The following is a 25,248-nucleotide window of genomic DNA, read 5'->3' on the forward strand; positions in this document are numbered from 1 at the left end:
TAGTGTTCTATATTGTTTTTACAGTCTACTGTATGTACTGTCTGTTATTCGTCTATTTCAACTACAGTACTTCAATATACTGTATATGTCTATTTAGAAAAGGCATTGCACAAAATCCCATGAATTAAAACTCTGGTTATTATTATTATTATTATAGATAAAGATAAATAATATCTGGTGCACCTCATCACATTCTACCAGATAATTCATCCAAAAATAACTCTCATTAAAATACATTATACAGCAATTATACTAAAATAAAAATATCAGACGCTGTCTACAAAAACAAATCCAGCTGTCGACCGAATACTGTACAGATAATCTGTTTCAGTTAACAAAAACATTGGCTGGGTAGCGGCTTTGTTGTTTTTGTTTGAATTGCAGATTGCCCCTTTAACAAGGAGAAAAAGTGAAATAAATAATGTACTCGTAATATTCTGGAACATCGTACACCAATACAATATACATTTAAATGTAAAAGATATACTGTAGACATTGTGTACATTCCCGTTGCATACCGTCTGTCTTTGATCATAAATACATACATGTCAATAAGTAAATATAGGCAACAATAAATAGAAAAGATCAAACTTGCAGCACTCCCCTCTGAACAAAGTCATTTTGAATGTGTACTGACGATGGCCTCATACCACGAACATAGGCCGGATTCACATTAAACAATACATGTACCTCACTCTTCAAACGTCCACATAGCCAGTCCGAGGGCTGCTCCTGTAATTGGACTGATACCATATTGCTGACACGTATTCAGTTCTTTTACAATTAGCCAGAATAAACAGGGGCAGAGGGAAAGTGTGCGACTTGGAGCACTTCGTAGAGCCCGACTTGGAGCACTTCATGACTTCATAGTGCATATGGGCACGACGATGACCAGGATCACAGTGCAGGCGGCCGCGGCAATCAGCGCTCCAATCTTGCACACCTTGGCTCTCCGAAACGCCGCTTCCTTCCTCTTCAGCAGCGAATCGTAACCCGGCGTGTAGATATCCTCCATCCAGTACTCCAGGTTATTGGGGTTCAATGACTCCTGCGTCTGAAAAGGAAAGAAGGGGTTTGGGGTGGAAAGGACATTTGGAGTTCAAGTCAAACAGTTTTGCCGGGTTGGGGTCATTTAGATTTTTACGCCAGTCAACTCAGAAAGTAAACTGAATTTCAAATTCAAAAATTTAAGAAAATCAATTTTCTTTTCAATTAATTCTTAATAAACTGAAAAAGAAAGGTATTTATGTCAAAAGTTGTAACATAAAAAAAAAAAAAAATCCAATTCACTGCCTGAACTGAGTGACTTCAATTCAAATTGAGCCCAACCCTGGATTTTAAATAGAAAGGCTACGTCCCAATTCTGCACTCTTCTTGCAAAGTGCACACTTGTACACTCCTGGTCATGGATTTAAAATAATTGGATTGTTGTAAACATTGGCCAGAGGGAGCTTTCACCATTGGGAAATGCATTATGGAAAGTGTGCAAGTGCACACTTTGGGAAAGGAGTGGAGAATTGGGACTCAGCCAATGAGGAAGCAAGAGAGAAAGAGAGAGATGGATTTAGTGGATCTGAAAGACAAAGAGGGAGAGAGATAGGGCAGTGAAAGAAGAAGACAGTTAATGAAGGAGACCAAGAGAGAGCTACTCTGAGTCTATCTGATGGCAGAATGAGTAGGGACAGCAGTATTCAAATGATTTCATTCAAGTGTTATTGTAACACGCACAAATGTGTTTCTGCATGACGACTTCCTCACTGTACAGTATACTAGGGCCAAGTTACATTGTCAAGGATTTAGCACCACATTGACTGAAACAGGGCGGTGGGAGAGAGTTTGTAGGTGAAACAGTATGTAGGTATGTAGGTGTGTAGGTGAAACAGAGAGGTGAGTGTACATTTCATGAAGAATGCATTGATTATTGAGGAGTTATTATTATTTCATTCTGGTTGAAACAGGACAACAGGCAAACAGATTGAATTCCCTTCTTATCCCATGTCTCATATGGTTCGTGTGAGTATACTATGGGGGGCAAAAATTATTCTTCCAAGATTGGATTTCTAGCAATCATATATTGATATTTTAATTGACTCTCACATTTCAAAGAGAGATTGTAAGAGAGCGCGATAGAGAGAGAGAAAGGGATAAAACAGGAGAGATAGATCAGAAGAGTGAGAGCAAGCGAGAGAGAGAGACAGAGATATAGAGAGAGCGATAGAGAGAGAGAAAGGGATAAAACAGGAGAGATAGATTAGAAGCGAGAGAGAGAGAGAAATGAGATGAGTGACATGAGAGATGACATGATGACATGACATGAGAGAAAATAAGACAAATAGAGAGAATCAGCGGGAGCCAGCAACCTCATTTTCCACTGCTCTGCATGGACTTGTCCTCTGTGGCTCTCCTCTCAGCATCCAAGATGCAGCAACAACCAGGGTGTTCAGTATAGGTTGGCAGGCTACCACCCATAGAGCTGCAGTCAAAAGTAGTGAACTATGAAGGGAACAGGGTGCCATTTGGGACGCATCCCGTTTCCCCTGGGTCCTGACAAATTTATCGGAATAAACGCCCCTTGAAACTGATTTTGGGTCAGTTTTGCAGATCCCCCATAATGGTTAAGGTTAGGATTCAGGGGGAGTAAAATGATCCTACATTTGTGCCTGAGCGAGATCCTGGGAGACTTCTGACTCTGACACTCCAGCCTTCCCATTTCTCCCATCTGCTTGTTTCTCTGACAACCCTCTCTTGGCTAGCCTCACCCCCCTTCAGGGTTATTGCCTATATGGACCCTGTGGTAAACATTTGCGGTGGTTGGCGAGAATCAATGGCCGCCGACGGTAATCCGTGTCCTTGTGAATGTTAGTTTCCATCTGGCTCCCTGGGAGACATGGGAAGGAGAGGGCAAGCTGTAACATTCTGGACAACAGAGTTGCAATCTGGGATTGGTACATACACTGTTTTACTTTGAAATCAATTACATAACAGATTATTTTTAAGAATATAAATATGATACAGTCGGCGGCCAACGATTCTTGCCAACAACCGCTCAAGTTTATCACAGGGTCCATTATTCCTTTTGAGCTTATATCAACTGTCGTACCCAATCAGAACCCAAAAATGAGCTTGTTGACCTCCATTTGTTGTAAACAATGTTTTACATTTACACTCTTATACAGAGCGATTTACAGGAGCCATTATGGTTAAGTATCTTGCTCAAGGGCACATCGGCAGATTTGTCACCGGCTTACTGGACCAACACTCTTAAACGCCAGGCTACCTGCCACCCAATGTAAATGTAATCACTGTATAGCTGAAAAACAGGATTAGAACTATCACTCTGATCTCATGGATGGTCAGTCCTTGCATCCATAGCGCAGTCTATGAAATTGAGAGTGGTTACATTTCTCCAGCCATATTCCTCAGCTGTTAACCAAAATAGTGGCAGGGTGGGGCTTTGTTGCTAATATGGTGGAGGTTTACTGCAGGGAGAGGGTTGCTTCATTGATTGGTACAAAAGGACGTCTTTGAGCAAAAATGCTGGGGGATTTAATGATGTTCTTGTGTTGATGCCGGCAGGGAGAGAGAGCATCGGAGAGAGAGAGAGAGAGAGCATCGGAGAGAGAGAGAGAGAGAGAGGAGCATCGGAGAGAGAGAGGAGAATAGGAAGAGAGAAAGAGAGAGAGACAGACAGACAGACAGACAGACAGACAGACAGACAGACAGACAGACAGACAGACAGACAGACAGACAGACAGACAGACAGACAGACAGACAGACAGACAGACAGACAGAAAAGCATGTACTGTAAGAAGTTAAATGCCTATCCGTTCATAATTGGAGATAAGATAATAACTCATTCACTGCAGAGTTGATTATCTCTCTCAAAAGAATACTACTGGCCTCATTCACCGCAGAGTTGATTATCTCTCTCAACAGAATACTACTGGCCTCATTCACTATAGTTCAACTTTGAATAAGGAAATCGTAGTGATTTTCTGATCCACATATCACCAAAACCATCGTTTTCTATCTACTGTGCAGTGTGTCGATGCAATGCTTACTTTTTTTCAAATCAATCTCTCTCTCCTCTAGTCATACTCACACTGCTTTCAAATACATCCTGATCCTCCTCTGAGTATTTTATGCCCCTCATTAAGATTCACAACATACATCTGCAGTTCATGGGTATAGGGTTTATCTAAATCCCTCAATATTATGCCTCCCTCTCTGTCTCTCTCGCTCTCTCTCTTTCTCTCTCGCTCTCTCTGTCTGTCTCGCTCTCTGTCTGTCTCTCTCTCTCTCTCTCTCTGTCTGTCTCTCTCTCTGTCTCGCTCTCTATCTGTCTGTCTGTCTCTGTCAGTCTCTTTCTGTCTCTATGTGACTCTCTCTCTCTCCCTCTCTCTCTGTCTCTATCTCTCTCTTTCTGTCTCTGTCGCTCTGTTTCTCTCGCTGTCTGTCTCTCTCTCTCTGTCTCTCTCGGTCTCTGTCTGTCTCTGTCTATCTCTCTGTCTGTCTCTGTCTGTCTATATATGTCACTCTCTCTGTCTCTCTCTCTCTGTGTCTCTGTCTCTCTCTGTCTCTCTGTCTCTCTGTCTGTCTCTCTGTTTGTCTCTCTGTCTGTTTCTCTGTCTGTTTCCCTGTTTGTCTCTCTGTTTGTCTCTCTGTTTGTCTCTCTGTCTGTTTCCCTGTTTGTCTCTCTGTCTGTCTCTGTCTGTTTCTCTGTCTGTCTCTCTGTCTATCTCTCTGTTTGTTTCTCTGTCTATCTCTGTTTGTCTCTCTGTTTGTCTCTCTGTTTGTCTCTCTGTTTGTCTCTCTGTCTGTTTCCCTGTTTGTCTCTCTGTCTGTTTCTCTGTCTGTTTCTCTGTCTGTCTCTCTGTTTGTTTCTCTGTTTGTCTCTCTGTCTATCTCTCTGTTTGTTTCTCTGTCTATCTCTGTTTGTCTCTCTGTTTGTCTCTCTGTTTGTCTCTCTGTTTGTCTCTCTGTCTGTTTCCCTGTTTGTCTTTCTGTCTGTTTCTCTGTCTGTTTCTCTGTCTGTCTCTCTGTTTGTTTCTCTGTTTGTGTCTCTGTTTGTCTCTCTGTCTGTTTCCCTGTTTGTCTCTCTGTTTGTCTCTCTGTCTGTTTCCCTGTTTGTCTCTCTGTCTGTCTCTGTCTGTTTCTCTGTCTGTCTCTCTGTTTGTCTGTCTGTTACTCTGTTTGTCTCTCTGTTTGTTTCTCTGTCTGTCTCTCTGTTTGTCTCTCTGTCTGTTTCTCTGTCTGTCTGTCTGTCTGTCTGTCTGTCTGTCTGTCTGTCTGTCTGTCTGTCTGTCTGTCTGTCTGTCTGTCTGTCTGTCTGTCTGTCTGTCTGTCTGTCTGTCTGTCTGTCTGTCTGTCTGTCTGTCTGTCTGTCTGTCTGTCATTGAACCAATTCCAAACCAATAGGGATAGAGAGATGGATTTTTAGAGGGCAATGAAGGCTCGGAGTCCTGTCATTCCTGATCAATGAGATACAAAAGTGGACTTTATAACTGACTTACCATTGCAAATTGTGTCGGGCTCCTCAACCCATTTGTTTTGGCTGAAACATAATCACTGGCTTACAGACTAATTATCCTCCATCAACAGACGCTTCAGTGTAAGTATACGGGCAATCACTGCAGATGTTCAGTCAGACACACCGACCGATTGACTGAATGCAGGTTTAGAAGAAAACATCTGCGTCCCAAATGACACTGTATTCCCTACATGGTTCACTACTTTTGACCAGAGAAAAGTAGTGCACTGTATAAGAATTAGGGTGTGATTTGGGGCACCACCAGCCCTTTCACCAATGCATCGCAGCACATCACCATTCTTCATTCTATATAATTACCACTCGGCACAGAAACACCCCATTTTCCCTAATGAGGCCATTTATCCCTGTTGAGTTGCTGTATTATTTTGAACTGGGACTGGGAATGTAATTGCATTGCAGGGCAATGCACGGTTCACTGGTGATGCAAGCTGACTTTTTGACTTCTGTGTACTCTCTCTGTCTCTCTGTCTCTCTCTGTCTCTCTCTCTCTCTCTCTGTCTCGCTCTCTCTCTCTCTCTCTGTGTCTCTCTCTCTCTCTCTCTCTCTCTCTCTCCCTCCCCCTCTCTCTCAATTCAATTCAATTCAATTCAAGGGGCTTTATTGGCATGGGAAACATGTGTTAACATTGCCAAAGCAAGTGAGGTAATAATAATATACAAAAGTGAAATAAACAATAAAAATTAACAGTAAACATTACACATACAGAAGTTTCAAAACAATAAAGACATTACAAATGTCATATTATATATATACAGTGTTGTAACAATGTACAAATGGTTAAAGTACACAAGGGAAAAATAAATAACCATAAATATGGGTTGTATCTCTCTCTCTCTCTCTCTCTCTCTCTCTCTCTCTCTCCCTCTCTCTCTCTCTCTCTCTCTCTGTCTCTCTGTCTCTCTCTCTCTCCCCCTCCCTCTCTCTCTCTCTCTCTCCCTCTCTCTCTCTCTCTCTCTCTCTCTCTCTCTCTCTCTCTCTCTCTCTCTCTCTCTCTCTCTCTCTCTCTCTCTCTCTCTCTCTTATTGTGGTCTCTTTCTCTATCAGCCTCTTCTACTCTCTCCATTTCATCTCCTTGCTGACTGTTGGATTATTGACAGATAGCTGCTGGTCTCCCAGGGATACCCCAGTCGACTGAGTACACACACTCACAATCCTGTGCAATCTCAGGCAACCGTTTCCTCTCACACAATCACCCACTTATACACACTTCTTTCACTCCAGGAAAATGTGACTCATCTCAGAGAGAGAATCAGTTTAGAAAGAGACCACCCAGTTAACTCTGTTGTTTTACTGTATGGTGGGGTCCTCTGTGATCACCCAGTTAACTCTGTTGTTTTACTGTATGGTGGGGTCCTCTGAGATCACCCAGTTAACTCTGTTGTTTTACTGTATGGTGGGGTCCTCTGTGACCACCCAGTTAACTATGTTGTTTTACTGTATGGTGGGGTCCTCTGTGATCACCCAGTTAACTATGTTGTTTTACTGTATGGTGGGGTCCTCTGTGACCACCCAGTTAACTCTGTTGTTTTACTGTATGGTGGGGTCCTCTGAGATCACCCAGTTAACTATGTTGTTTTACTGTATGGTGGGGTCCTCTGTGATCACCCAGTTAACTATGTTGTTTTACTGTATGGTGGGGTCCTCTGTGATCACCCAGTTAACTCTGTTGTTTTACTGTATGGTGGGGTCCTCTGTGATCACCCAGTTAACTCTGTTGTTTTACTGTATGGTGGGGTCCTCTGTGATCACCCAGTTAACTATGTTGTTTTACTGTATGGTGGGGTCCTCTGTGATCACCCAGTTAACTCTGTTGTTTTACTGTATGGTGGGGTCCTCTGTGATCACCCAGTTAACTATGTTGTTTTACTGTATGGTGGGGTCCTCTGAGATCACCCAGTTAACTCTGTTGTTTTACTGTATGGTGGGGTCCTCTGAGATCACCCAGTTAACTCTGTTGTTTTACTGTATGGTGGGGTCCTCTGTGATCACTCAGTTAACTATGTTGTTTTACTGTATGGTGGGGACCTCTGTGATCACCCAGTTAACTATGTTGTTTTACTGTATGGTGGGGTCCTCTGAGATCACCCAGTTAACTATGTTGTTTTACTGTATGGTGGGGTCCTCTGTGATCACCCAGTTAACACTGTTGTTTTACTGTATGGTGGGGTCCTCTGTGATCACTCAGTTAACTATGTTGTTTTACTGTATGGTGGGGTCCTCTGTGACCACCCAGTTAACTCTGTTGTTTTACTGTATGGTGGGGTCCTCTGTGATCACCCAGTTAACTATGTTGTTTTACTGTATGGTGGGGTCCTCTGAGATCACCCAGTTAACTCTGTTGTTTTACTGTATGGTGGGGTCCTCTGTGATCACCCAGTTAACTCTGTTGTTTTACTGTATGGTGGGGTCCTCTGTGATCACTCAGTTAACTATGTTGTTTTACTGTATGGTGGGGACCTCTGAGATCACCTGGCAGAGCATGGTGCTTGAAACTCCAGGATCATGGCTTGGACTAATATTGGGGCCACCCATATGAACGATGTACGCCTGCATGACTGCAAGTCGCTTTGATAAAAGCTTCTGCTAAATGGCCTACAGTATGACATCACCTACAGTATGACATCACCATTATTCATGATGGTGAGGGAAGCACCTTACAAAACAACACAAGGATTTCAGAGCAAGAAAAAAATCATCCAGCCTAAAATGATGGAGTACAGTACAACAAATGGTACCAGGTAGAAAATACTGTGTTCCTCTTTAAATAGGTTTGTTGTGATATGATTTAGACGTGTTAACTGTAAACAAGATGGCTAGTTGGCACCCTTAATACAGCTGGCCCTAGAATACAGCAACTAGATCAAATACACAGCAACAAATGACCATTAAAATGGAGTCCACCCATCTGTAGCCAACTAGAGCCAAGAAGCCTAGAGGCAGGTTCCGAAAGTGTCATTTGAGAATTGATTTGTGACATTCTTGAAAGATGAACAAGGTCACCGGTGATATCATTGTGGCTCTGTATCTTCACATGCCACTACACAGTAGGATTGAAAAAGTCCCATGACTCACACACACACACACACACGCACGCACGCGCACACACACACACACACACACACACACACACACACACACACACACACACACACACACACACACACACACACACACACACACACACACACACACACACACACACACACACGCAGCACATGAACACACACACACACACCTCTCAGTTCAGTAAAAATGGACGGTGGAGGTGAGAAAGACAGTGTCAGCGGTTCTCTAGTCATCTGTTTCTCCGAGGTGCTTTCTGCAGGTTGAAGAGGACCTTTGAATCAGCATCCAGGACCAGCATCCCAGGATCTACCAAAAGCTTTTCTATAGAAACCAATTCACTCCACAACATCATTAACTAGACAACAGAACTAGTGGGATCCACCCTGCAGAAGTAATGGAACAGCAATGGAAGGATGATTCTACATCTGTAGTGTGGTCCACTCTGTCTACTGTAATATCCACCCTGTCTACTGTAATATCCACCCTCTCTACTGTAATATCCACCCTGTCTACTGTAATATCCATCCTGTCTACTGTAATATCAACCCTGTCTACTGTAATATCCACCCTGTCTACTGTAATATCCACCCTGTCTACTGTAATGTCCACCCTGTCTACTGTAATGTCCACCCTGTCTACTGTAATATCCACCCTGTCTACTGTAATATCCACCCTGTCTACTGTAATATCCACCCTCTCTACTGTAATATCCACCCTGTCTACTGTAATATCCACCCTGTCTACTGTAATATCCATCCTGTCTACTGTAATATCCACCCTGTTTACTGTAATATCCACCCTGTCTACTGTAATGTCCACCCTGTCTACTGTAATATCCACCCTCTCTACTGTAATATCCACCCTGTCTACTGTAATATCCACCCTGTCTACTGTAATATCCACCCTGTCTACTGTAATATCCACCCTGTCTACTGTAATATCCATCCTGTCTACTGTAATATCAACCCTGTCTACTGTAATATCCACCCTGTCTACTGTAATATCCACCCTATCTACTGTAATATCAACCCTGTCTACTGTAATATCCACCCTATCTACTGTAATATCAACCCTGTCTACTGTAATATCCACCCTGTCTACTGTAATATCCACCCTGTCTACTGTAATATCAACCCTGTCTACTGTCAGTAATATTAACAGCAATGGAAGGAGGAAAATAGGAGGAAAATTCCTCTCTCATTCTCTGTCCCCCCCATCTCTCTCTCATTTCCCCTTCTCCACCCATCTCCCTCTTCTCCTCAGTCCGAACTGCAGATTCAGAGCTGTGAACCCCCCCCCCCCCCCCCCCCCCCCCCTATCAATCCTTACCTGCAGGTCCAGGGCGGACAGCTGCTTGCCTTTCTCGCCACCCGCATTGCGCTTGTACTCCTCGATGGTCCAGGAGGGCTGACTCCGTTTGCCGTCACCTGACAGGCCTGTGAGCCTGAGGTCCGTGTACAGGGGGCTGCCCTTCATGTGGGACTTGACGGAGGGGGGGAAGGGGTGCGGTGAGAACACCTGCTCCACCAGGTAGGAGTCCTTGGGGGGCTTTGAGGAGCGGTGGACCTGGGGGGCGATCTCATACTGGCGCTCCCGCTCTGACTGTAGTGGGGAGGGATGGAGGGGGGGTCAGAGGTTAAAGTGGAAAATTGGGGTAAATGGCCAGTGAGAGAGAGAGAGGAGGGAGGGAGGGAGAGACAGAAAGAGAGAGACAGAGAGAGAGAGAGAGCGACAGAGAGAGAGAGAGAGAAAGAGAGAGAGAGGGAGATCGAGAGAGACAGAAAGAGAGAGACAGAGAGAGAGAGAGAAAGAGAGCGACAGAGAGAGAGCGACAGAGAGAGAGCGGGAGAGAGAGACAGAGAGAGAGAGGGAGAGAGAGAGAGAGGGGGAGAGAGAGAGAGGGAGAGAGAGAGCGAGAGAGAGGGAGAGTGAGAGAGAGAGGGGAGAGAGAGTGAGAGAGAGGGGGAGAGAGAGTGAGAGAGAGGGGGAGAGAGGGCGAGAGAGTGAGAGAGAGAGGGGAGAGAGAGTGAGAGAGAGGGGGAGAGAGAGTGAGAGAGAGAGGGAGAGAGAGCGAAAGAGTGTTGTCATATAAAACTGTCATGCACACACTGTTGAGGTAAGACTAAAACAAGCCAGTACTTCTGTATTCAACCAATGTTTTCATTGCGTGACTGTGTGACCCAATAAAGAGACTATACCAATGTATCAGTGTTTTCAAACACACCGTCTTGCAGCTTGGGAAGTGTGCTGTTTTACCTTACCCCCGGAAACACAGAAACCAGTTTGGTTGAACAGTCCAGTTCCCAGAGTCATAAGAGAAAGATAATGCTACTGTAGATATAGACAGCTAGAAGCCCTGAACACAGCACTGTGTTATAGACAGCTAGAAGCCTGAACACAGCACTGTGTTATAGACAGCTAGAAGCCCTGAACACAGCACTGTGTTATAGACAGCTAGAAGCCCTGAACACAACACTGTGTTATAGACAGCTAGAAGCCCTGAACACAACACTGTGTTATAGACAGCTAGAAGCCCTGAACACAGCACTGTGTTATAGACAGCTAGAAGCCCTGAACACAGCACTGTGTTATAGACAGCTAGAAGCCTGAACACAGCACTGTGTTATAGACAGCTAGAAGCCCTGAACACAGCACTGTGTTATAGACAGCTAGAAGCCCTGAACACAGCACTGTGTTATAGACAGCTAGAAGCCCTGAACACAGCACTGTGTTATAGACAGCTAGAAGCCCTGAACACAGCACTGTGTTATAGACAGCTAGAAGCCTGAACACAGCACTGTGTTATAGACAGCTAGAAGCCTGAACACAGCACTGTGTTATAGACAGCTAGAAGCCCTGAACACAGCACTGTGTTATAGACAGCTAGAAGCCCTGAACACAGCACTGTGTTATAGACAGCTAGAAGCCTGAACACAGCATTGTGTTATAGACAGCTAGAAGCCCTGAACACAGCACTGTGTTATAGACAGCTAGAAGCCCTGAACACAGCACTGTGTTATAGACAGCTAGAAGCCCTGAACACAGCACTGTGTTATAGACAGCTAGAAGCCCTGAACACAGCACTGTGTTATAGACAGCTAGAAGCCCTGAACACAGCACTGTGTTATAGACAGCTAGAAGCCTGAACACAGCACTGTGTTATAGACAGCTAGAAGCCTGAACACAGCATTGTGTTATAGACAGCTAGAAGCCCTGAACACAACACTGTGTTATAGACAGCTAGAAGCCCTGAACACAGCACTGTGTTATAGACAGCTAGAAGCCTGAACACAGCACTGTGTTATAGACAGCTAGAAGCCCTGAACACAGCACTGTGTTATAGACAGCTAGAAGCCTGAACACAGCATTGTGTTATAGACAGCTAGAAGCCCTGAACACAGCACTGTGTTATAGACAGCTAGAAGCCTGAACACAGCACTGTGTTATAGACAGCTAGAAGCCTGAACACAGCACTGTGTTATAGACAGCTAGAAGCCCTGAACACAGCACTGTGTTATAGACAGCTAGAAGCCCTGAACACAGCACTGTGTTATAGACAGCTAGAAGCCTGAACACAGCACTGTGTTATAGACAGCTAGAAGCCCTGAACACAGCACTGTGTTATAGACAGCTAGAAGCCTGAACACAGCATTGTGTTATAGACAGCTAGAAGCCCTGAACACAGCACTGTGCTATAGACAGCTAGAAGCCTGAACACAGCATTGTGTTATAGACAGCTAGAAGCCCTGAACACAGCACTGTGTTATAGACAGCTAGAAGCCTGAACACAGCACTGTGTTATAGACAGCTAGAAGCCCTGAACACAGCACTGTGTTATAGACAGCTAGAAGCCTGAACACAGCACTGTGTTATAGACAGCTAGAAGCCCTGAACACAGCACTGTGTTATAGACAGCTAGAAGCCTGAACACAGCACTGTGTTATAGACAGCTAGAAGCCTGAACACAGCACTGTAGATATAGACAGCTAGAAGTCTGAACACAGCACTGTGTTATAGACAGCTAGAAGCCCTGAACACAGCACTGTGCTATAGACAGCTAGAAGCCCTGAACACAGCACTGTAGATATAGACAGCTAGAAGTCTGAACACAGCACTGTGTTATAGACAGCTAGAAGCCTGAACACAGCACTGGGGGAAGCAAAGAAAATGCTCCTGTTCAGAGTTGGAGAGTTGGCCATTTTTCCAAAAGGAACAAAAACAAATTGCTCTCTGTACTTGCATGTAATGATAAGGCCATTTGAAGAGCATATTGGACTATTGCGGGATAAGAGTAGAAATCAGTGTTCACTAACACAATGAAATCTATCATTTGGAAATTGACTAAGTAGTGCAAGTCTTTAAGTTCATTCAAGTCTACACTCAATATGAACCGTTACAACAATCAATCAAAACAAGACAGCATGTACAGCATGTTTCTATTGGCCAGATGAACATCCATTCATGTTATTGATTCATGGAAGACCTTCTCTCTTCATTCTAGAACACACTTCCATGACAACAAAATACATTTCCCCAAATTACCCCCTTTCATTTTACATTGTTATGTCTGCAATTCCCTCAAATGAACGATTCTCCTCTCCACTGACCAAGATAAACAATGTGAAGAACACGTCACTCTACTGTGCAATCTATTGATTACAAGTCTGGACCAGTAAAAACACATTTACCACAAATACTCAATTCTTCATGAGTGGTTTTAGGCTCTTTACACCCCTCAATGCAGGGACGCATTGGGACTAGACATTTCTAACACACCGGACCATTTTTTCCCTCAACGCCACCATTATTAGCCAAATAATAAGCATTTAGCGCAAAAACCCCAGACCAGCCCATCTGACATTTGCCTGAATTGCCCTATGGCCAGTCCATCTGCATCAACATGAACAGCAACGGGTAACGCCAGCTATCAGAGTCATAGAAGTGACTCAAATCTATTTCTGTCTCTGGTTAATTGCTCATATACACGTTGACAATGTGCCTTTGTCTCTGAATGTATAGGCGGCGACTGTATGTTCCAAATGGACGTCTCTCCAGCCATCTGGAGGGCTGCATTCAATGTTAATTGGAAGTTGATGAATACCAGGCTGTAGGGGGAGAACAGCACAGTGCACGTCTGGATTCAGGAATGCTCCTTTGCAGACAAATCGATGTGTGTATGTGTGTGTGTATGTGTGTGTGTGGTTTGTTTTGCCAAGTAAATCTGCTCTCAGCTCCTGATCACCCAGGCTCCTTGTCAATCAGGCTTATCTATCTGTGTGGTAGGTCTTCTTAGAGGATGTCCCTCAGCTGAGGTTAGTAGCTAGCTGTATCATCTAGGCAGTTGGGGATGATGGCCATGTTTATGGAATCATTCCAGAGACTGGAGAATGTTGTGCCTGCCTGCCTGCCTGCCTGCCTGCCTGCCTGCCTGCCTGCCTGCCTGCCTGCCTGCCTGCCTGCCTGCCTGCCTGCCTGCCTGCCTGCCTGCCTGCCTGCCTGCCTGCCTGCCTGCCTGCCTGCCTGCCTGCCTGCCTGCCTGCCTGCCTAACTACATGACTTACCTAATGAGAGTGACAAGCGAGATGAAAGCTTCAACACCGCCATCACACTTCTCACAATGTTGTTTTGGCACCCTAACCTGACATCCTTATTAACATTCAGGAGTTATACGAGTCTTGCAGAGGCTCTGGTGACAGGAAAAGGAGAGGAGGGAGGTGGGAGGGAGGGAGGGGAGAGGGAGGATCAGGGGACTGCTTGGTTGAAAGAGACGGCGAGGCAGTGGAGAGTGAGGCAGGAGAGGGAAGAACGGGGAGGAGATGGAGGTGAGATTGAGAGAGAAGAACAGAGGGAGGAAAAAGAGAGTGGGGGGTGGAGCAGAGAATGGAGGCAAGGAGCAAAGAGGAGAGGGGAGGGAGGGAGCAAAGAGGAGAGGGAGGGAGGGAGCAAAGAGGAGAGGAGAGGGAGGGAGCAAAGAGGAGAGGGAGCAAAGAGGAGAGGGAGGGAGCAAAGCGGAGAGGGGAGGGAGAGAGCAAAGAGGAGAGGGAGGGAGCAAAGCGGGGAGGGCAGGGAGGGAGCAAAGAGGAGAGGGGAGGGAGGGAGGGAGCAAAGTGGAGAGGGGAGGGAGAGAGCAAAGAGGAGAGGGGAGGGAGAGAGCAAAGAGGAGAGGGGAGGGAGGGAGCAAAGAGGAGAGGGGAGGGAGGGAGCAAAGCGGAGAGGGGAGGGAGAGAGCAAAGAGGAGAGGGGAGGGAGGGAGCAAAGAGGAGAGGGGAGGGAGGGAGCAAAGAGGAGAGGGGAGGGAGGGAGCAAAGCGGAGAGGGGAGGGAGAGAGCAAAGAGGAGAGGGAGGGAGCAAAGCGGAGAGGGGAGGGAGAGAGCAAAGAGGAGAGGGGAGGAGAGGGAGGGAGGGAGCAAAGAGGAGGGAGAGAGCAAAGAGGAGAGGTGAGGGAGCAAAGAGGAGAGGAGAGGGAGGGAGCAAAGAGGAGAGGAGAGGGGAGGGGAGGGAGCAAAGAGGAGAGGGGAGGGAGGGAGCAAAGAGGAGAGGGGAGGGAGGGAGCAAAGAGGGGAGGAGAGGGAGAGAGCAAAGAGGAGAGGAGAGGGGAGGGGAGGGAGCAAAGAGGAGAGGGGAGGGAGAGAGCAAAGCGGAGAGGGGAGGGAGGAAGCAAAGCGGAGAGGGGAGGGAGAGAGCAAAGAGGAGAGGGGAGGGAGGGAGGGAGCAAAGAGGAGAGGAGAGGGGAGGGGAGGGAGCAAAGAGGAGAGGGGAGGGAGAGAGCAAAGCGGGGACGGGAGGGAGGGAGCAAAGCGGAGAGGGGAGGGAGAGAGCAAAGAGGAGAGGGGAGGGAGGGAGGGAGCAAAGAGGAGAGGGGAGGGAGGGAGCAAAGAGGAGAGGGGAGGGAGAGAGCAAAGAGGAGAGGAGAGGGGAGGGGAGGGAGCAAAGAGGAGAGGGGAGGGAAAGAGCAAAGCGGAGAGGGGAGGGAGGGAGCAAAGCTGAGAGGGGAGGGAGAGAGCAAAGAGGAGAGGGGAGGGAGGGAGGGAGCAAAGAGGAGAGGGGAGGGAGCAAAGAGGAGAGGGGAGGGAGCAAAGAGGAGAGGGGAGGGAGGGAGCAACGAGGAGAGGGGAGGGAGAGAGCAAAGAGGAGAGGGGAGGGAGGGAGCAAAGAGGGGAGGGGAGTGAGCAAAGAGGAGAGGGGAGGGAGAGAGCAAAGAGGAGAGGGGAGGGGAGGGAGGAGCAAAGAGGAGAGGGGAGGGCGGGAACAAAGAGGCGAGGGGCGGAGGGAACAAAGAGGAGAGGGGGGGGGAGAACAAAGGTGAGTTTGGGTAGAGAGGCATGGGAGAGTCAGGGAGGAGGGAGGGAGAGGAGCTATAAGAACAGGGGACTGCTGATAAGACAGAGGGGGGATGGCTGGGCTTCAAAGGCCACTGATCAGATGGACTAACCTTTACTGTGGGTCTGCATCTGACCTCTCTCTCAGGACACTCTCTCTATTCACACGGACACAACAGTACTGCAAAAAACAAAACCTCTTCTAACATTAAATATTAACACACCAACGTATCCTCTGGAATGTTAGATACAGTATCTATACAATATGAATGTGTAATGATATGCAATATTGGGAATGAAGAAGACTATGACTGAAGCTTTGAACAAATGAATGGGCCTGTAAGAAACTGATCATTTTTACCAAATGAAGGTTTCGAATGCAACTTGAACTTTTTCAATTGGGGTGGAACTATTTTCATATAATCAGGTAACGTGAGATTTGGGAAGTGGAACTATCATGGAAAATAAATGTATTCATATTGCTGTGGATAAATGTATTGTATTCATATTGCTGTGGATAAATGTACTGTATTCATATTGCTGTGGATAAATGTACTGTATTCATATTGCTGTGGATACATGTATTGTATTCATATTGCTGTGGATAAATGTATTGTATTCATATTGCTGTGGATAAATGTATTGTATTCATATTGCTGTGGATAAATGTATTGTATTCATATTGCTGTGGATAAATGTACTGTATTCATATTGCTGTGGATAAATGTATTGTATTCACAACGCTGTGGATAAATGTATTGTATTCATATTGCTGTGGATAAATGTATTGTATTCATATTGCTGTGGATAAATGTACTGTATTCATATTGCTGTGGATAAATGTATTGTATTCATATTGCTGTGAATAAATGTATTGTATTCATATTGCTGTGAATAAATGTACTGTATTCATATTGCTGTGGATAAATGTATTGTATTCATATTGCTGTGGATAAATGTATTGTATTCATATTGCTGTGGATAAATGTATTGTATTCATATTGCTGTGAATAAATGTATTGTATTCATATTGCTGTGGATAAATGTATTGTATTCATATTGCTGTGGATAAATGTATTGTATTCACAACGCTGTGGATAAATGTATTGTATTCATATTGCTGTGGATAAATGTATTGTATTCATATTGCTGTGGATAAATGTATTGTATTCACAACGCTGTGGATAAATGTATTGTATTCATATTGCTGTGGATACATGTATTGTATTCATATTGCTGTGGATAAATGTATTGTATTCATATTGCTGTGGATAAATGTATTGTATTCACAACGCTGTGGATAAATGTATTGTATTCATATTGCTGTGGATACATGTACTGTATTCATATTGCTGTGGATAAATGTATTGTATTCATATTGCTGTGGATACATGTACTGTATTCATATTGCTGTGGATAAATGTATTGTATTCATATTGCTGTGGATAAATGTATTGTATTCACAACGCTGTGGATACATGTATTGTATTCATATTGCTGTGGATAAATGTATTGTATTCATATTGCTGTGGATAAATGTATTGTATTCATATTGCTGTGGATACATGTACTGTATTCATATTGCTGTGGATAAATGTACTGTATTCATATTGCTGTGGATACATGTACTGTATTCATATTGCTGTGGATAAATGTATTGTATTCATATTGCTGTGGATAAATGTATTGTATTCATATTGCTGTGGATAAATGTACTGTATTCATATTGCTGTGGATACATGTACTGTATTCATATTGCTGTGGATAAATGTATTGTATTCATATTGCTGTGGATAAATGTACTGTATTCATATTGCTGTGGATAAATGTATTGTATTCATATTGCTGTGGATACATGTATTGTATTCATATTGCTGTGGATACATGTACTGTATTCATATTGCTGTGGATAAATGTATTGTATTCATATTGCTGTGGATAAATGTATTGTATTCACAACGCTGTGGATAAATGTATTGTATTCATATTGCTGTGGATAAATGTATTGTATTCATATTGCTGTGGATAAATGTATTGTATTCATATTGCTGTGGATACATGTACTGTATTCATATTGCTGTGGATACATGTATTGTATTCACAACGCTGTGGATAAATGTATTGTATTCATATTGCTGTGGATAAATGTATTGTATTCATATTGCTGTGGATACATGTACTGTATTCATATTGCTGTGGATAAATGTACTGTATTCACAACGCTGTGAATAAATGTACTGTATTCATATTGCTGTGAATAAATGTATTGTATTCATATTGCTGTGGATAAATGTATTGTATTCATATTGCTGTGAATAAATGTATTGTATTCATATTGCTGTGGATACATGTATTGTATTCATATTGCTGTGGATAAATGTATTGTATTCACAACGCTGTGGATAAATGTATTGTATTCATATTGCTGTGGATAAATGTATTGTATTCATATTGCTGTGGATACATGTATTGTATTCATATTGCTGTGGATACATGTATTGTATTCATATTGCTGTGGATACATGTATTGTATTCATATTGCTGTGGATAAATGTATTGTATTCATATTGCTGTGGATACATGTATTGTATTCACAACGCTGTGGATAAATGTATTGTATTCATATTGCTGTGGATAAATGTATTGTATTCATATTGCTGTGGATACATGTATTGTATTCATATTGCTGTGGATAAATGTATTGTATTCATATTGCTGTGGATAAATGTATTGTATTCATATTGCTGTGGATAAATGTATTGTATTCATATTGCTGTGGATAAATGTATTGTATTCATATTGCTGTGGATAAATGTATTGTATTCATATTGCTGTGGATAAATGTATTGTATTCATATTGCTGTGGATAAATGTATTGTATTCATATTGCTGTGGATAAATGTATTGTATTCACAACGCTGTGGATAAATGTACTGTATTCATATTGCTGTGGATAAATGTACTGTATTCATATTGCTGTGGATAAATGTATTGTATTCATATTGCTGTGGATAAATGTATTGTATTCATATTGCTGTGGATACATGTACTGTATTCATATTGCTGTGGATAAATGTATTGTATTCATATTGCTGTGGATAAATGTATTGTATTCATATTGCTGTGGATACATGTATTGTATTCATATTGCTGTGGATAAATGTACTGTATTCATATTGCTGTGGATAAATGTATTGTATTCATATTGCTGTGGATAAATGTATTGTATTCATATTGCTGTGGATAAATGTATTGTATTCATATTGCTGTGGATAAATGTATTGTATTCATATTGCTGTGGATAAATGTATTGTATTCATATTGCTGTGGATACATGTATTGTATTCATATTGCTGTGGATAAATGTACTGTATTCATATTGCTGTGGATAAATGTATTGTATTCATATTGCTGTGAATAAATGTATTGTATTCATATTGCTGTGGATAAATGTACTGTATTCATATTGCTGTGGATAAATGTATTGTATTCATATTGCTGTGGATAAATGTACTGTATTCATATTGCTGTGGATAAATGTATTGTATTCACAACGCTGTGGATAAATGTACTGTATTCATATTGCTGTGGATAAATGTACTGTATTCACAACGCTGTGGATAAATGTATTGTATTCATATTGCTGTGGATAAATGTATTGTATTCATATCGCTGTGGATAAATGTACTGTATTCATATTGCTGTGGATAAATGTACTGTATTCATATTGCTGTGGATACATGTATTGTATTCATATTGCTGTGGATACATGTACTGTATTCATATTGCTGTGGATAAATGTATTGTATTCACATCGCTGTGAATAAATGTATTGTATTCATATTGCTGTGGATAAATGTACTGTATTCATATCGCTGTGGATAAATGTATTGTATTCATATTGCTGTGGATACATGTACTGTATTCATATTGCTGTGGATACATGTACTGTATTCATATTGCTGTGGATACATGTACTGTATTCATATTGCTGTGGATAAATGTACTGTATTCATATTGCTGTGGATAAATGTACTGTATTCATATTGCTGTGGATACATGTATTGTATTCATATTGCTGTGGATACATGTACTGTATTCATATTGCTGTGGATAAATGTATTGTATTCATATTGCTGTGGATAAATGTACTGTATTCATATTGCTGTGGATACATGTACTGTATTCATATTGCTGTGGATAAATGTATTGTATTCACATCGCTGTGAATAAATGTATTGTATTCATATTGCTGTGGATAAATGTATTGTATTCACAACGCTGTGGATAAATGTACTGTATTCATATTGCTGTGGATAAATGTACTGTATTCATATTGCTGTGGATACATGTACTGTATTCATATGCTGTGGATACATGTACTGTATTCATATTTGTCACGTTCCTGACCTGTTTTCTGTTGTTTTGTATGTGTTTAGTTGGTCAGGACGTGAGCTGGGTGGGAATTCTATGTTGTGTGTCTAGTTTGTCTGTTTCTATGTCAGCCTAGTGTGGGTTCTCAATCAGAGACAGATGGTAGTCGTTGTCTCTGATTGAGACTCATATATAGGAGGCTTGTTTTGTGTTGGGATTTTGTGGGTGTTTGTTACCTGTCTCTGTGTTTGTGTTCTGCACCAGATAGGTCTGTATCGGTTTTGCACATTTGTTATTTTGTAGGTTGTTTGTAGTGTTTCACTTGTGTTTGTATTAAACATGTTTAACACTAGCCTCGCTGCATTTTGGTCCTCTCCTTCACCCCTGGAAGAGAACCTTTACAGAACCACCCACCAATCTAGGATCAAGCGGCGTGCAAACGGGCAGCGACAGCAGTGGGAAAAAACCCAGGACTCCTGGACTTGGGAGGAGATCCTGGACGGCAAAGGACCCTGGGCTCAGCCAGGGGAATATCGCCGTCCCAAGGCGGAGCTGGAAGCAGCGAAGGCAGAGAGGCGCTGGATTGAGGAGGCAGCACGTAAGAGAGGCTGGAAGCCCGAGAGGCTCACCCAAAAATTTCTTGGGGGGGGGGCTAAAGGGGAGTGTGGCGAAGCCGGGTTGGATACCTGAGCCAACTCCCCGGGCTTACCGTGGAGTGAGAGGGCGTCGTACTGGTCAGACACCGTGTTATGCGGTAAAGCGCACGGTGTCCCCAGTACGCGTGCTTAGCCCAGTGCGGGCTATTCCACCTTGCCGCACTGGGAGGGCTAGGTTGGGCATCGAGCTGGATGTCATGAAGCCGGCCCAACGTATCTGGCCTCCAGTACGTCTCCTCGGGCCGGCGTACATGGCACCAGCCTTACAGGTGGTGTCCCCGGTTCGCCTGCATAGCCCAGTGCGGGTTGTTCCACCTCGCCGCACTGGCAGGGCTACGGGGACCATTCAACCTGGTAAGGTTGGAGAGGCTCGGTGCTCAAGAGCGCGTGTCCTCCTTCACGGTCCGGTATATCCGGCGCCACCTTCCCGCCCCAGACCAGTACCACCAGTGCCTACACCACGCACCAGGCTTCCAGTGCATCTCCAGAGCCCTGTTCCTCCTCCCCGCACTCGCCCTGAGGTACGTGCCCTCAGCCCGGTACCTCCAGTTCCGGCACCACGCATCAGGCCTATAGTGCGTCTCAGCCGGCCAGAGTCTGCCGTCTGCCCAGCGGTGCCTGAACTGCCCGTCTGCCCAGCGGCGCCTGAACTGCCCGTCTGCCCAACGCCGTCTGAACTGTCCGTCTGCCCAGCGCCGTCTGAGCCGTCCGTCTGCCCAGCGCCGTCTGAGCCGTCCGTCTGCCCAGCGCCGTCTGAGCCATCCGTCTGCCCAGCGCCGTCTGAGCCATCCGTCTGCCCAGCGCCGTCTGAGCCATCCGTCTGCCCAGCGCCGTCTGAGCCATCCGTCTGCCCAGCGCCGTCTGAGCCATCCGTCTGCCCAGCGCCGTCTGAGCCATCCGTCTGCCCAGCGCCGTCTGAGCCATCCGTCTGCCCAGCGCCGTCTGAGCCATCCGTCTGCCCAGCGCCATCTGAGCCATCCGTCTGCCCAGCGCCATCTGAGCCATCCATCTGCCCAGCGCCGTCTGAGCCATCCGTCTGCCACGAGCCATTAGAGCCGCCCGTCTGTCCCGAGCCATTAGAGCCGTCCGTCAGTCAGGAGCCGCTAGAGCCGTCCGTCAGTCAGGAGCCGCCAGAGCCGCCAGCCAGTCAGGAGCCGCCAGAGCCGCCAGCCAGTCAGGAGCCGCCAGAGCCGCCAGCCAGTCAGGAGCCGCCAGAGCCGCCAGCCAGTCAGGAGCTGCCAGAGACGCCAGCCAGTCAGGAGCTGCCAGAGACGCCAGCCAGTCAGGAGCTGCCAGAGACGCCAGCCAGTCAGGAGCTGCCAGAGACGCCAGCCAGTCAGGAGCTGCCAGAGACGCCAGCCAGTCAGGAGCTGCCCTACAGTCATGAGCTGCCCTTCAGTCATGAGCTGCCCTTCAGTCATGAGCTGCCCTACAGTCATGAGCTGCCCTCCAGTCATGAGCTGCCCTCCAGTCATGAGCTGCCCTCCAGTCATGAGCTGCCCTCCAGTCATGAGCTGCCCTCCAGTCATGAGCTGCCCTCCAGTCATGAGCTGCCCTCCAGTCATGAGCTGTCCTTCAGTCATGAGCTGCCCTTCAGTCATGAGCTGCCCTTCAGTCATGAGCTGCCCTTCAGTCATGAGCTGCCCTTCAGTCATGAGCTGCCCTCCAGTCATGAGCTGCCCTCCAGTCATGAGCTGCCCTCCTGTCATGAGCTGCCACTCAGTCCGGAGCTGCCACTCAGTCCGGAGCTGCCACTCAGTCCGGAGCTGCCACTCAGTCCGGAGCTGCCACTAGTCCGGAGCTACCTCTCTGTCCTGGGCTACCTCTCTGTCCTGAGCTACCTCTTTGTCCTGAACTACCTCTCTGTCCTGAGTTGTCTCCTCTATTGTAGAGGGGAGTTGGTGAAGGTTCCTGGACCATGGTCGGGGGCGAGGGTCGCCACTCAAGGGACGCTAAGGAGGTGGACAAAGACAATGGTGGAGTGGTGCCCTCGTCCACCGCCGGAGCCGCCACCGCGGACAGATGCCCACCCAGACCCTCCCCTTGAGTTTTAGGGGTGCGCCCGGAGTTCGCACCTTGAGGGGGGGGTTCTGTCACGTTCCTGACCTGTTTTCTGTTGTTTTGTATGTGTTTAGTTGGTCAAGACGTGAGCTGGGTGGGAATTCTATGTTGTGTGTCTAGTTTGTCTGTTTCTATGTCAGCCTAGTGTGGGTTCTCAATCAGAGACAGATGGTAGTCGTTGTCTCTGATTGAGACTCATATATAGGAGGCTTGTTTTGTGTTGGGATTTTGTGGGTGTTTGTTACCTGTCTCTGTGTTTGTGTTCTGCACCAGATAGGTCTGTATCGGTTTTGCACATTTGTTATTTTGTAGGTTGTTTGTAGTGTTTCACTTGTGTTTGTATTAAACATGTTTAACACTAGCCGCGCTGCATTTTGGTCCTCTCCTTCACCCCTGGAAGAGAACCTTTACAATATTGCTGTGGATAAATGTACTGTATTCATATTGCTGTGGATAAATGTATTGTATTCATATTGCTGTGGATACATGTATTGTATTCATATTGCTGTGGATAAATGTATTGTATTCACATCGCTGTGAATAAATGTACTGTATTCATATTGCTGTGGATACATGTATTGTATTCATATTGCTGTGGATAAATGTACTGTATTCATATTGCTGTGGATACATGTACTGTATTCATATTGCTGTGGATAAATGTATTGTATTCATATTGCTGTGGATAAATGTACTGTATTCATATTGCTGTGGATAAATGTATTGTATTCATATTGCTGTGGATAAATGTACTGTATTCATATTGCTGTGGATAAATGTACTGTATTCATATTGCTGTGGATAAATGTATTGTATTCATATTGCTGTGGATACATGTACTGTATTCATATTGCTGTGGATAAATGTACTGTATTCATATTGCTGTGGATAAATGTATTGTATTCATATTGCTGTGGATACATGTACTGTATTCATATTGCTGTGGATAAATGTATTGTATTCATATTGCTGTGGATAAATGTACTGTATTCATATTGCTGTGGATAAATGTATTGTATTCATATTGCTGTGGATAAATGTATTGTATTCATATTGCTGTGGATAAATGTACTGTATTCATATTGCTGTGGATAAATGTATTGTATTCATATTGCTGTGGATAAATGTATTGTATTCATATTGCTGTGGATAAATGTACTGTATTCATATTGCTGTGGATACATGTACTGTATTCATATTGCTGTGGATAAATGTACTGTATTCATATTGCTGTGGATAAATGTATTGTATTCATATTGCTGTGGATAAATGTACTGTATTCATATTGCTGTGGATACATGTACTGTATTCATATTGCTGTGGATAAATGTACTGTATTCATATTGCTGTGGATAAATGTATTGTATTCATATTGCTGTGGATAAATGTACTGTATTCATATTGCTGTGGATACATGTACTGTATTCATATTGCTGTGGATACATGTACTGTATTCATATTGCTGTGGATAAATGTACTGTATTCATATTGCTGTGGATAAATGTACTGTATTCACAACGCTGTGGATAAATGTATGATTGTATGACTTTGTCAACAATAACATGTCTGAAAGGAACTGCTCATTTAGACTATATTACAATCAATACCCAGAATTACACTCAAAATGTGAGCAGGACAATAATGTGGTGCTGATGTGTTGCCCATCACCCGTAGGCAGCCCTGCAATGGTCTACCCCAACACTATAAGTCTGGTAAATATATAATAACTCCATTATACCTACAGTAATTTAACATTGTCTTATTACTGTGTGGAAGCTACTGGAGTACATTGCACAGCAGTAACTGCCGTGTAGAGAATTGAAGAGGAAGTCAAAGTTGTGAGCCAGGCTTGGTTGTATGGCACCAGTGTACAGGTACACTAGATTCCTCAAATGAGTCTGAGCTGATTCAGAGTGTCATAAACAACTGGTTACCCTCCACCTGGGCAATATGCCAACAGAGGTAAGAAGAGAAGAGAGAGAGTGAAAGATGTATATTTTTGAGATGGTTTATCTGTGGCATTTGGAAATGGCTACGATTGACAGTGAGTCATGGTAATGATGTAATAAGGAGCTGAAGGGAGCCATGCCTTCTCTTCCTGGGTTCTATAGAACCAGGAGTAAAAGTTTATAGCTAGTCAAAAACAAAGTTTGCATAAAAAGCAAGATGACAAATGTATTTGACATTTTATTTTCAAAGCGTTTTTCATCACATATACATC

General features: G+C 44.3%; 1 protein-coding gene across 1 annotated transcript in view; it reads right to left on the reverse strand.

Moving 5' to 3' along the window:
• Positions 1-856: 856 nt before the first annotated feature.
• The window catches only part of minar1 (membrane integral NOTCH2 associated receptor 1), a 45,307-nt gene continuing 20,915 nt past the window's right edge, over positions 857-25,248 (reverse strand). The window contains exons 3-4 of the mRNA XM_039000364.1: positions 9,947-10,213; positions 857-1,054 (exon numbers count right to left, since the gene is read on the reverse strand). Coding sequence (XP_038856292.1) covers positions 857-1,054; positions 9,947-10,213 — 465 coding nt within the window. The remainder of the gene's footprint in view (positions 1,055-9,946; positions 10,214-25,248) is intronic.

Source organism: Salvelinus namaycush, chromosome 1 (assembly GCF_016432855.1).
Source record: "Salvelinus namaycush isolate Seneca chromosome 1, SaNama_1.0, whole genome shotgun sequence".
In the NCBI taxonomy this organism is placed as follows: Eukaryota; Metazoa; Chordata; class Actinopteri; order Salmoniformes; family Salmonidae; genus Salvelinus; species Salvelinus namaycush.